The sequence below is a fragment of the Dendropsophus ebraccatus genome, chromosome 1 (genome assembly GCF_027789765.1).
Source record: "Dendropsophus ebraccatus isolate aDenEbr1 chromosome 1, aDenEbr1.pat, whole genome shotgun sequence".
Classification (NCBI taxonomy): Eukaryota; Metazoa; Chordata; class Amphibia; order Anura; family Hylidae; genus Dendropsophus; species Dendropsophus ebraccatus.
This window is the reverse complement of record NC_091454.1, coordinates 206,332,407-206,347,150: the sequence shown is the minus strand read 5'-3', so window position 1 is coordinate 206,347,150 and position 14,744 is coordinate 206,332,407. Positions and strand designations below refer to the sequence as shown.

The window sequence follows — 14,744 nt, the reverse complement described above, 5'->3', positions numbered from 1 at the left end:
GTAGTTCTATTTTAAGTTTATTCGTTTCTGCAGATATGTAGAATGCAGAATGCTAAATCTCTGAGAAGGTCCACCATCTTCTTCTATTCTATCCATTCTTTTTCAATGTTTAGTTAGGCCATGGAGCAACCACAGGCACTAGGACCTGGGTGCAACTGCTCCTTCTGAGCCACCTATAGCCATTATAGCCACCTAATTGTATCAACTCAAATTTGCAAGTTCAGCTCCTGTAACTTGAAGTCAGAATTATACATTTTAATAACTCTATAGTAATTTTAGGAAGTTTGGTTCGTTTTACAGTAACAGTTTCCCTCTCACTTCTTTTTTCTTTGGCGTCTCTCATGTTATGAGGAAATCGAAACATTTTTTACATGTAGAAGTTCCTAGAGAAACTTGGTGCTGACCAGGATATAAAGTAACATCGCTAGAGGACACAGCAGAGGACTCCACATCTGACAATGGAGAATCAAGAAATGAAGACTATTCAAGATAATACAAGAGAGAAAGGTAAGTGATAGCCAGCTCCTAGTAATACCACTCCATAAGATCCTGACATTCCATTCAGCTATGGTCACATGCAGTTTTTAAATAATTTTTAATCAAAAAATGGCTAATATTACAGAATTTTATGTTTTCAGCCTTTTTAAGTTTCTTTCCGGCCCATTTTGGACTAGTGTTTAATAACACCCAGAATACTTTGTCAGATCACGGGATTTGGTAGAGTTACAGTATATTTCAATAATACTTTCTCTATTTTTGCCTCTGTGATTGGATAACACAACAACCAACAAAACATACGTTAACCCATTACCTTCATCTGTGCTCAAAGACAAGTACATAGTTATAGACCCGAGTGTGACACCTAGTGGGGAAATACAAATAAGCACCTTCATTTCCTTCGTGTGATACCTGACAGAGGTACTCAGGGGGAAAAAACTTAGTAGACCACCCCTACTGGGACATTACATGCTCCCCCACTTGAAATAAGCCGACCACAGCATAACACCTAGGGGAAATTATCGACAGGAGGTGAGCACAGCATGGGTTACTTTGGCAAGGCGGATAAATAGCAATATATATCAATATAGAACAGAGATATATGAAAATACAAATATAAAAATTAAATAACTTTATTGCAAAAGGCAATATTAAATAAATGGGAGTCTCAACACCTGTAATACTTTGTCAGATCACAGGATTTGGAAGAGTTGTATTTCAATGATACTTTTTCTATTTTTAGACAACCATACCAAGCACGGTGTGTTTTTGAATATGGTTCAGATAAACGCAGGAGAAAACTCTGTGAAGGAGAACAAAGCACAAACAACTAATCGTAAAGTCTATCTTTTACAATTAAGACTTTTTTTTGTATCTATCTATCTCCTATCTATCTATCTATCTATCTATCTCCTATCTATCTATCTCCTATCTATCTATCTATCTCCTATCTATCTATCTATCTATCTATCTATCTCCTATCTATCTATCTCTCTATCTCCTATTTATCTATCTATCTATCACCTATCTATCTATCTCCTATCTATCTATCTATCTATCTATCTATCTATCTCCTATCTATCTATCTATCTATCTATCTTCTATCTATGTATCTATCTATCTATCTATCTATCTATCTATCTATTATCTATCTATCTATCTTCTATCTATGTATCTATCTATCTATCTATCTATTATCTATCTATCTCCTATCTATCTATCTATCTATCTATCTATCTATCTATCTATCTATCTATCTATCATCTATTATCTATCTATCTCCTATCTATCTATCTATCTATCTATCTATCTATCTATCTATCTATCTATCTATCTATCTATCTATCATCTATCTATCTCCTATCTATCTATCTTCTATCTATGTATGTATCTATCTATTTATCTCCTATCTATCTATCTATCTATCTATCTATCTATCTATCTATCTATCTATCTATCTTCTATCTATCTATCTCCTATCTATCTCCCTACCTATCTATCTATCTCCTATCTATCTATCTATCTATCTATCTCTTATCTATCTATCTCCTATCTATCTATCTATCTCCTATCTATCTCCCTACCTATCTATCTATCTATCTATCTATCTATCTATCTATCTATCTATCCATATCTATTATCTATCTATCTATCTATCTATCTATCTATCTATCTATCTATCTATCATCTATTATCTATCTATCTATCTCCTATCTATCTATCTATCTATCTATCTATCTATCTATCTATCTATCTATCTATCTTCTATCTATGTATGTATCTATCTATTTATCTCCTATCTATCTATCTATCTTCTATCTATCTATCTATCTATCTATCTATCTATCTATCTATCTAACGTCCAGTTTGAAGTGCACTCTGTTCAGACTGGTGTAAGGGTGCCAGCAGCTGGAGACCGAATCCACGTCTCCCCATAAATAATCAAAGAATTCCGCAGCACAACCATGTGGTGAAAAAATCCAAAATTGTGTTTATTCCATGTCAGTAGAAAATTCCATGCAACGTTTCTGTCTCTTCTCGAGACCTTTCTCAAGCATAAACATAGTGAGTAACACATCCATTTTATACACACGTGAAGTCAGCTACAATTGATTGTCAATCAATGTGACGTCATAGTAAAAGTGAAATCGTTCACAATATAGGGTCCAAAAGGACAAAGTGTACATTGGTATACAATTGCTTGTGCATTTATATATACATATCACACAAAACATAGTGAAAAAAGTGCTACATTTAAAATAATATGTAGTTTGCTGGGCGGAGTCAGCCACCACTCTCCACTGCTACTGGTTCTTCATTCACATGCCTTCATTACAGGACGTCATCTCCCTGGTGTAAAACAACCTCTCTGTGCAGGTGTGTGCAGACTCTCACTCTGCTCATCCCTGTGGGTGGATACATGGGAGGACCTATGGGGGCTCGCTTCTGTAGCTCCAATCTCAGTAGGTAAATATGTTATTATACGGTCATGCTGAGAATTAGTAAAACATCTGTGATCTTCAAGGAGCAGGGGCCATAATATGTACAGCTAGCACATTCAAACGGACTGTCACTATTCGGAACTCCATCCTTCAAACTTCGGGTTATCCGGCCTGACGCTCTTAGCTTCGTGTTCACACACAGCGCTAGAGCGAAAGTGTACCTGGGTATCTCAAACACCCTACAAAAAGAGTGGGAGATTCCCATACCTGCCCAAACCCAATATTAAGTTGTGGAAAGTCCTATTGTACTATATCAGTGTACTAACCCCGTAGTTGGAATTAACCCCATCCTGATATTACTGGTCAGCAGTGGGTTGTGGTGGAGTCCTCGCGCTCAGTCTTGATCATTCTAAAAAAAATTAAAAGAGAAAGAATGTGATTACTCAAATAATATCAAAGTACAAGACCATCATGTTGGGGTACGTTCAGGACAAATCACCCCCCAAACAAAATTATATATTCACTTATACATATACGTATTAATTTTAAACTCCACATTAAGACCCTTTGGCTGTAGAGTATCCAACCGAAAAATCCATAGTAATTCCCTTTTCTTCAGTGCTGTCACTCGATCACCTCCCCTTGTTAATGGGGGAATATGATCTATGATCATAAATTTTAAATCCCTCTCACTGTGTTTCAATTCGGTAAAATGTTTCGAGACAGGGAGATCTTCTCTCCTCTGTCTGATGGAATATCGGTGCTGATTAAGTCGGGTACGCATCTCGCAAGTGGTCTCACCCACATATAGTAGCTGGCATGGGCACCAGAGAACATAAATTATCCATTTGGACGTGCAAGTAAGATAAAACTTAATATCATATTTTTTACTCGTGTGTGGATGTATAAATTCATTCCCTTTGTGCATATAGGTGCAAGTGATACACTGTCTGCATGGAAATGACCCCTTATTTTTAACCATAAGGAATCCCTGTCCTGTTCTCTCTTTTTTTTGTAAGTCCGATTTAACCAACTTATCTCTCAAATTACCACTCCTTCTATAAGACATAAGTGGTGGGCATTGAAATTCTTCAATCATTTGGAAACTGTTACTCACAATTCCCCAATGATGTCTGATGATGTTTGTTATTTTAGGGGATAAGTCATTGTAAGAGGATACAAACGGTATTCTGTTTTTTTTCTCTCTTGTACGTGTACTGTCCAACTCATATATTCTATCTCTATGTCTCATCAACAGGTCTCTGGGGTATCCCCTCTCCTGGAAATCCCCCACCATCTCCCGCAGCGCGGACTCCAGTCTATCAGGTGAGTCTGTAATTCTTTTAGCCCTTATCATTTGACTATAGGGTAGGCTGCGGACCATTGGCCTAGGGTGACAGCTAGAAAAATGGAGACACATATTGGTATCTGTTTCCTTTCTATATAGGTTTGTTCTCAATAAATTGTCCTCTAATGTAAGTTTTACATCCAACAAATTGATCTCCTTGTAAGACTGTGTCAGTGTAAACTGAATATTACTGTCAATGCTGTTCAAAAACATATGGAACTCCTTCAGGGAATCCTCCCCCCCTGTCCATAGGAGGAAGATGTCATCAATGAATCTCCACCACCTCAGAACATGTCTGGAGTGATGGGATTCAAAGACGACATCCTCCTCCATCGTGGCTATACAGATGTTTGCAAAAGTGGGGGCTACATTAGCCCCCATTGCCACGCCCCTCTTTTGTAGGTATAGTGTGCCTTCAAATGTGAAATAATTGTTCCTCAAAGTCAGTTCTAACAGTTCCAAAATAAAACTGTGGGCTGCATCCGGTATTTTAAGTTTGTGTAAATTGCGTCTTACCGCTGTCATGCCAAGTTCATGTGTGATAGAAGTGTATAAACTTACAATATCAAATGAGGCTAAGATACACTGTGGGGGTAAGGTAAGTCCCTTGATTTTTTCCAAAAAATCACCTGTGTCCTTTCTGTATGATTTTGTATTAGTAGCCAGGGGTCTGAGTACTTTGTCTAAGAATATCGATGTGTGCTGCATAACAGAATCCCTGCTGGAAACTATAGGTCTCCCCGGTGGGTTCTGGAGGCACTTGTGGATTTTTGGTAAAAAATAAATAATAGGTGTTACTGCATGTTTTACTTTCAGAAACTCAGACAATCCTTCATCTATCAGCCCCTCATCAACCCCCTTGGACACAATCCTGGTAAGTTGTTCCTCTATTGTTTGTTTGGGATCTCTGGGTAGAATTTCATATACTTCCCTATCCCCCAATTGTCTATATGCCTCTTCCATATATTTAACCCTGTCCATGACCACGATCGCACCCCCTTTGTCAGCGGGTTTGATGACCAGATCGTGGTCATGGACAAGGGAATCCAAAGCCACTTTATCACTGTTAGACATGTTTGGAACCAAAATGTTATGTTTGTCATATGTTTCTCTCAACGTTGCAATATCTTTCTTAACCAAAGAAATATAAGTTTCTATTGCCGCAGACATAATAGGAGGTTGAAAATCATTAGCATTGTACAGATTTAATTCCTTAGCAGAAAATACACTTTTACTTATTTCACCAATTTTCTCAGTGACATCAGGTTTAGCAGAGAACCATACTTTTAAATTAATTCTTCTGAAAAACTGTGATAAGTCTAGTTCTAACTGGAACCAATCTACAGGTACACTAGGACAAAAACTTAAACCTTTCTTCAAAACAGACATTTGGGCAGTATTTAGTATAGTAGAGGAGATATTTACCACGCTTTTGGAGTCTCCCTCCTCAAGCTGATTGTTCTCGGTGTTGCTGCCTTGTTGTTCTTGTATGTCCTTGTTTTTTTTGTAGCTCCTGTGTCGTCTGCGTCCTCCCCTTCTCGTTGGCCGTCTGAACGCTGCCCTAAAAAAACTTCCGATTCTTCTGCTGTAGACTTTTTCTTAGGATCTTTTTTGTCTCTGTTGTCCTCCCTTGGTTTCCTCACTTTTACTTTAGTTGTCTGTTCTTGCTTCCGTCCCTTGTACTCTCTCCAAGTGTAGACTCTGCCCAATTTATAGTCCATTTCATCCCTATACCACTTGTGTCGTTTGGTCTCTTGTATTTCTTTTTTATATTTCTCAGAAAAGGTTTGATGTTTGGTAATGAATTTGTTGTACTCTTCACCTGTGGCAGTTTGTTTCAGTTGTTCATCCAGTTCAGCCACTTTAACTTTTACTTGTGTTAGTTCTCTCTGCATAAATTCAATATTTAGCATTAAAATGTCCAGACCATATTTATCAGAGATTTTCTCAAACCTCTTGCGAAAGTCTATATCATTGGTAAAAAAGTTTGGTCTCAGTGTGGAGCGGATGCCCCTAGGAATCATATCACAACGCAGATATTCCCCTAGTGCACCCAAGTGGAGCTGTATGTTGATCATGCGTTTATTTTCAAATTCAAGTGTCCTTTGTATATCAATAAAAGTGGGTTTTACCTAAAAAAACCCACTTTTATTGATATACAAAGGACACTTGAATTTGAAAATAAACGCATGATCAACATACAGCTCCACTTGGGTGCACTAGGGGAATATCTGCGTTGTGATATGATTCCTAGGGGCATCCGCTCCACACTGAGACCAAACTTTTTTACCAATGATATAGACTTTCGCAAGAGGTTTGAGAAAATCTCTGATAAATATGGTCTGGACATTTTAATGCTAAATATTGAATTTATGCAGAGAGAACTAACACAAGTAAAAGTTAAAGTGGCTGAACTGGATGAACAACTGAAACAAACTGCCACAGGTGAAGAGTACAACAAATTCATTACCAAACATCAAACCTTTTCTGAGAAATATAAAAAAGAAATACAAGAGACCAAACGACACAAGTGGTATAGGGATGAAATGGACTATAAATTGGGCAGAGTCTACACTTGGAGAGAGTACAAGGGACGGAAGCAAGAACAGACAACTAAAGTAAAAGTGAGGAAACCAAGGGAGGACAACAGAGACAAAAAAGATCCTAAGAAAAAGTCTACAGCAGAAGAATCGGAAGTTTTTTTAGGGCAGCGTTCAGACGGCCAACGAGAAGGGGAGGACGCAGACGACACAGGAGCTACAAAAAAAACAAGGACATACAAGAACAACAAGGCAGCAACACCGAGAACAATCAGCTTGAGGAGGGAGACTCCAAAAGCGTGGTAAATATCTCCTCTACTATACTAAATACTGCCCAAATGTCTGTTTTGAAGAAAGGTTTAAGTTTTTGTCCTAGTGTACCTGTAGATTGGTTCCAGTTAGAACTAGACTTATCACAGTTTTTCAGAAGAATTAATTTAAAAGTATGGTTCTCTGCTAAACCTGATGTCACTGAGAAAATTGGTGAAATAAGTAAAAGTGTATTTTCTGCTAAGGAATTAAATCTGTACAATGCTAGTGATTTTCAACCTCCTATTATGTCTGCGGCAATAGAAACTTATATTTCTTTGGTTAAGAAAGATATTGCAACGTTGAGAGAAACATATGACAAACATAACATTTTGGTTCCAAACATGTCTAACAGTGATAAAGTGGCTTTGGATTCCCTTGTCCATGACCACGATCTGGTCATCAAACCCGCTGACAAAGGGGGTGCGATCGTGGTCATGGACAGGGTTAAATATATGGAAGAGGCATATAGACAATTGGGGGATAGGGAAGTATATGAAATTCTACCCAGAGATCCCAAACAAACAATAGAGGAACAACTTACCAGGATTGTGTCCAAGGGGGTTGATGAGGGGCTGATAGATGAAGGATTGTCTGAGTTTCTGAAAGTAAAACATGCAGTAACACCTATTATTTATTTTTTACCAAAAATCCACAAGTGCCTCCAGAACCCACCGGGGAGACCTATAGTTTCCAGCAGGGATTCTGTTATGCAGCACACATCGATATTCTTAGACAAAGTACTCAGACCCCTGGCTACTAATACAAAATCATACAGAAAGGACACAGGTGATTTTTTGGAAAAAATCAAGGGACTTACCTTACCCCCACAGTGTATCTTAGCCTCATTTGATATTGTAAGTTTATACACTTCTATCACACATGAACTTGGCATGACAGCGGTAAGACGCAATTTACACAAACTTAAAATACCGGATGCAGCCCACAGTTTTATTTTGGAACTGTTAGAACTGACTTTGAGGAACAATTATTTCACATTTGAAGGCACACTATACCTACAAAAGAGGGGCGTGGCAATGGGGGCTAATGTAGCCCCCACTTTTGCAAACATCTGTATAGCCACGATGGAGGAGGATGTCGTCTTTGAATCCCATCACTCCAGACATGTTCTGAGGTGGTGGAGATTCATTGATGACATCTTCCTCCTATGGACAGGGGGGGAGGATTCCCTGAAGGAGTTCCATATGTTTTTGAACAGCATTGACAGTAATATTCAGTTTACACTGACACAGTCTTACAAGGAGATCAATTTGTTGGATGTAAAACTTACATTAGAGGACAATTTATTGAGAACAAACCTATATAGAAAGGAAACAGATACCAATATGTGTCTCCATTTTTCTAGCTGTCACCCTAGGCCAATGGTCCGCAGCCTACCCTATAGTCAAATGATAAGGGCTAAAAGAATTACAGACTCACCTGATAGACTGGAGTCCGCGCTGCGGGAGATGGTGGGGGATTTCCAGGAGAGGGGATACCCCAGAGACCTGTTGATGAGACATAGAGATAGAATATATGAGTTGGACAGTACACGTACAAGAGAGAAAAAAAACAGAATACCGTTTGTATCCTCTTACAATGACTTATCCCCTAAAATAACAAACATCATCAGACATCATTGGGGAATTGTGAGTAACAGTTTCCAAATGATTGAAGAATTTCAATGCCCACCACTTATGTCTTATAGAAGGAGTGGTAATTTGAGAGATAAGTTGGTTAAATCGGACTTACAAAAAAAAGAGAGAACAGGACAGGGATTCCTTATGGTTAAAAATAAGGGGTCATTTCCATGCAGACAGTGTATCACTTGCACCTATATGCACAAAGGGAATGAATTTATACATCCACACACGAGTAAAAAATATGATATTAAGTTTTATCTTACTTGCACGTCCAAATGGATAATTTATGTTCTCTGGTGCCCATGCCAGCTACTATATGTGGGTGAGACCACTTGCGAGATGCGTACCCGACTTAATCAGCACCGATATTCCATCAGACAGAGGAGAGAAGATCTCCCTGTCTCGAAACATTTTACCGAATTGAAACACAGTGAGAGGGATTTAAAATTTATGATCATAGATCATATTCCCCCATTAACAAGGGGAGGTGATCGAGTGACAGCACTGAAGAAAAGGGAATTACTATGGATTTTTCGGTTGGATACTCTACAGCCAAAGGGTCTTAATGTGGAGTTTAAAATTAATACGTATATGTATAAGTGAATATATAATTTTGTTTGGGGGGTGATTTGTCCTGAACGTACCCCAACATGATGGTCTTGTACTTTGATATTATTTGAGTAATCACATTCTTTCTCTTTTAATTTTTTTTAGAATGATCAAGACTGAGCGCGAGGACTCCACCACAACCCACTGCTGACCAGTAATATCAGGATGGGGTTAATTCCAACTACGGGGTTAGTACACTGATATAGTACAATAGGACTTTCCACAACTTAATATTGGGTTTGGGCAGGTATGGGAATCTCCCACTCTTTTTGTAGGGTGTTTGAGATACCCAGGTACACTTTCGCTCTAGCGCTGTGTGTGAACACGAAGCTAAGAGCGTCAGGCCGGATAACCCGAAGTTTGAAGGATGGAGTTCCGAATAGTGACAGTCCGTTTGAATGTGCTAGCTGTACATATTATGGCCCCTGCTCCTTGAAGATCACAGATGTTTTACTAATTCTCAGCATGACCGTATAATAACATATTTACCTACTGAGATTGGAGCTACAGAAGCGAGCCCCCATAGGTCCTCCCATGTATCCACCCACAGGGATGAGCAGAGTGAGAGTCTGCACACACCTGCACAGAGAGGTTGTTTTACACCAGGGAGATGACGTCCTGTAATGAAGGCATGTGAATGAAGAACCAGTAGCAGTGGAGAGTGGTGGCTGACTCCGCCCAGCAAACTACATATTATTTTAAATGTAGCACTTTTTTCACTATGTTTTGTGTGATATGTATATATAAATGCACAAGCAATTGTATACCAATGTACACTTTGTCCTTTTGGACCCTATATTGTGAACGATTTCACTTTTACTATGACGTCACATTGATTGACAATCAATTGTAGCTGACTTCACGTGTGTATAAAATGGATGTGTTACTCACTATGTTTATGCTTGAGAAAGGTCTCGAGAAGAGACAGAAACGTTGCATGGAATTTTCTACTGACATGGAATAAACACAATTTTGGATTTTTTCACCACATGGTTGTGCTGCGGAATTCTTTGATTATCTATCTATCTATCTATCTATCTATCTATCTATCTATCTATCTATCTATCTATCTATCTATCTATCTATCTATCCATATCTATTATCTATCTATCTATCTATCTATCTATCTATCTATCTATCTATCTCCTATCTATCTATCTATCTATCTATCTATACATACATATCTATTATCTATCTATCTATCTCCTATCTATCTATCTATCTATCTATCTCCTATCTATCTCCTATCTATCTATCTATCTCCTATCTATCTATCTATCTATCTATCTATCTATCTATCTATCTATCTCCTATCTATCTATCTATCTATCTATCTCCTATCTATCTATCTATCTATCTATCTATCTATCTATCTATCTATCTATCCATCCATATCTATTATCTATCTATCTATCTATCTATCTATCTATCTATCTATCTATCTATCTATCTATCTATACATATCTATTATCTATCTATCTATCTATCTATCTATCTATCTATCTATCTAAATAGAAAAAGCCGTGGCACTCGAAATTCAGTGAAAAAGTAATAAGTGTTTTTTATTCGCCCAAAACCGCAATGTTTCGACCTCGCTATGAGGTCTTTTTCAAGCAGTGTCAATGGTACATATGGCAAAGTGTGCATTTTATACACAGCAAACAAGGTCAAAAATCTGTGGTTCCAAATCATTAATTAGTGTGTTACAAATCATTAATTAGTGTATCACAGCAACAGCAGGTAAACAAAATACATACGCAAAAGGAGATACGTAATCGTGACAAATACATCACATGATCGGTATAGTGTCCATCAAAAAAATCACCATCAAACGTGTGTAGTGTGTAATATATGATATAATAAAGTCCAAAAAGTCCTATTTACAAAAGGAATGACGAGGATCCTCACTCACCATGATGACAGCTTCGCCCCATGTTAGGAGTAGTTGGCGTGGTGGATAACAAAAGGCTCATGCGCAGTAAACAACCAATACACAGCAGTGAGTCAGTGACGTATTCTATGTCCCACGTGATCGGATTAACTCTATGCATGTAGGACACTGACCCAAGTGGAGAATAACAGTATCTATGTAGATTCAAAATATGGAACACTGTATGCTACATCCATTGACACGGCGAGTGTATAAACACCCAGACGGCCTTGCTGAGACATTTGTACCATACTTCTCCATATACAGGGCTGCCGGGAAACGAGAGATCTCGGGCTGCTTCAAAAAAAGCCGCACACAAAAATTCCTCGGTGTTCCGGGACTCCTGATTCACGGCACCGTGCATCACGGTGTCCCTTCCACTAAGTCCATGGCCTCCCACGCTTGGACTTTCTGGTACTCGTCCCGGCCGACATTTTAACCATGTGGACGCTGTTGCAGTGATTCCAAAAGCGCATAGAAAACGCAAGAGTATCGCTGAATGTGAATAGCGGCTAACAGCCAAAAAGTTCTCAAATGGGCAAGGTCATCATGTGGTGAAGTCTCCTTGATTCCAAAGAAAATTGCTTGATATCCTGAAAAGATAAACAAAGGTAAGTATATAGTAAAACTAATTATAGGCCATATATACACATGGTACAACAACATAGAGGAGAGAAAAATGCCATCTATTGAGGAAAAAAGATATTAATAGTAAGTACTAAGAAAAATATTATTGATTATTGATTTTGAAATCTATATTTAGACCGTTAGGTTTGAGACTATTCAATTCAAAGATACAAAAAAGTTCTCTCCTTTTCAATTGAGACACTCTATCACCACCTCTGATTGGGGGGGTGATGTGTTCCATGAAGATGACTCGAAGGTCCTGTTCCTGATGATTAAGTTCAACAAAATGTTTAGACACTGGTAGGTCCAATTTATTTTTGCGTATCGTGTACCTGTGTTGTGTGAGGCGAGTCTTGACATCTAGGGAGGTTTCACCAACATAGAGTAATTGACATGGACACAAAATGATATAAATGACCCAGTCTGTATCGCATGTGATATGTTGTTTAATCTGATATCTCCTTTTTGTTATGGGATGTGTAAAAGTGTCAGTTTTGATCACATGTTGCCCATGTTGCCCAGAACTTTTTGGCTGTTAGCTGCTATTCACATTCAGCGACACTCTTGCGTTTTCTATGCGCTTTTGGAATCACTGCAACAGCGTCCACATGGTAAAATGTCGGCCGGGACGAGTACCAGAAAGTCCAAGCGTGGAAGGCCATGGACTTAGTGGAAGGGACACCGTGATGCACGGTGCCGTGAATCAGGAGTCCCGGAACACCGAGGAATTTTTGTGTGCGGCTTTTTTTGAAACAGCCCGAGATCTCTTGTTTCCCGGCAGCCCTGTATATGGAGAAGTATGGTACAAATGTCTCAGCAAGGCCGTCTGGGTGTTTATACACTCGCCGTGTCAATGGATGTAGCATACAGTGTTCCATATTTTGAATCTACATAGATACTGTTATTCTCCACTTGGGTCAGTATCCTACATGCATAGAGTTAATCCGATCACGTGGGACATAGAATACGTCACTGACTCACTGCTGTGTATTGGTTGTTTACTGCGCATGAGCCTTTTGTTATCCACCACGCCAACTACTCCTAACATGGGGCGAAGCTGTCATCATGGTGAGTGAGGATCCTCGTCATTCCTTTTGTAAATAGGACTTTTTGGACTTTATTATATCATATATTACACACTATACACGTTTGATGGTGATTTTTTTGATGGACACTATACCGATCATGTGATGTATTTGTCACGATCACGTATCTCCTTTTGCGTATGTATTTTGTTTACCTGCTGTTGCTGTGATACACTAATTAATGATTTGTAACCACTGATTTTTGACCTTGTTTGCTGTGTATAAAATGCACACTTTGCCATATGTACCATTGACACTGCTTGAAAAAGACCTCATAGCGAGGTCGAAACGTTGCGGTTTTGGGCGAATAAAAAACTATCTATCTGTATCTATCTATCTCCTATCTATCTATCTATCTATCTATCTATCTATCTATCTATCTATCTATCTTCTATCTATCTCCTATCTATCTATCTCCTATCTATCTATCTATCTATCTATCTATCTATCTATCTATCTATCTATCTATCTCCTATCTATCTATCTATCTCCTATCTATCTAACTATCTATCTCCTATCTATCTCCTATCTATCTATCTTCTATCTTTCTATCTATCTATCTATCTCCTATCTATCTATCTATCTATCTATCTATCTATCTATCTATCTATCTATCTCCTATCTATCTATCTATCTATCTATCTATCTACTATCTATCTAACTATCTATCTCCTATCTATCTATCTATCTATCTATATATCTATCTATCTCCTATCTATCTATCTATCTATCTATCTATCTATCTATCTATCTATCTATCTATCTATCTCCTATCTATCTATCTATCTATCTCCTATCTATCTATCTATCTATCTCCTATCTATCTATCTATCTATCTATCTATCTATCTATCTATCTCCTATCTATCTATCTATCTATCTATCTACTATCTATCTATCTATCTATCTATCTATCTATCTATCTCCTATCTTTCTATCTATCTATCTATCTATCTATCTATCTATCTATCTATCTATCTCCTATCTATCTCCTATCTATCTATCTATCTAAATATATTTATTGTGATGATTTTCTTTTAGAAGAGTCACCCGGCAACATAACAAAATCTCGGATAAGTGTAGCAGCTCTGACCCTTATTACTATATTGTTCCTCATTTTGATGATCACCACAAGCATCTTGTTAAAATACTGTGAGTGTTGGTTACACCGCTTATTATTATTATTACTTTTTTTTGGTGTTTAACACATCTGTATGGCATTATCTACATCCACATTGTTTTATCTGGGGTAAATTGTGCTTATAAACTACAATAAAAAAAAATATAGAGCTCTATGGAGCTTATTATCTTCATTTGCTTGTAAGGTTGCACAATATTAATGTCAATATAGAGGAGGAAGAGACATGAATTACTGCAGCCCTTTACTTATCCCCAGCTGACATTAGCTGCAGGAGCAGATGGATAGATAGATAGATAGCCAAAGGATTCCAACAGCACTCTCCAAGGAATTTCAATGTGCAGATTTATTCCATCAAAATGTAATGTGCAGCACAGCAAAAAAAGAAAAACAAAAGCACTACCTTGCAACCATCATTACGTTTTGATGGAATAAATCTGCACATTGAAATTACTTGGAGAGTGCTGTTGGAATCCTTTGACTATCTACATCTGATCAGTGGTCGTGATCCTCCATCTGGCACCCGCTATCTGACTGAAGCTCCAGGCTGTGCTGCTTACTTTCCTGTTGACCAGAT

At 38.0% G+C, this 14,744-nt stretch overlaps 1 protein-coding gene across 1 annotated transcript in view; it reads left to right on the top strand.

The window, feature by feature from the left end:
* The first annotated feature begins 385 nt into the window (after positions 1-385).
* Positions 386-14,744, top strand: part of LOC138784201 (uncharacterized protein PF3D7_1120000-like) — a 52,127-nt gene continuing 37,768 nt past the window's right edge. The window contains exons 1-3 of the mRNA XM_069959711.1: positions 386-507; positions 1,241-1,333; positions 14,071-14,181. Of these exons, the coding sequence (XP_069815812.1) occupies positions 459-507; positions 1,241-1,333; positions 14,071-14,181 (253 nt within the window). The 5' untranslated portion in view covers positions 386-458. The remainder of the gene's footprint in view (positions 508-1,240; positions 1,334-14,070; positions 14,182-14,744) is intronic.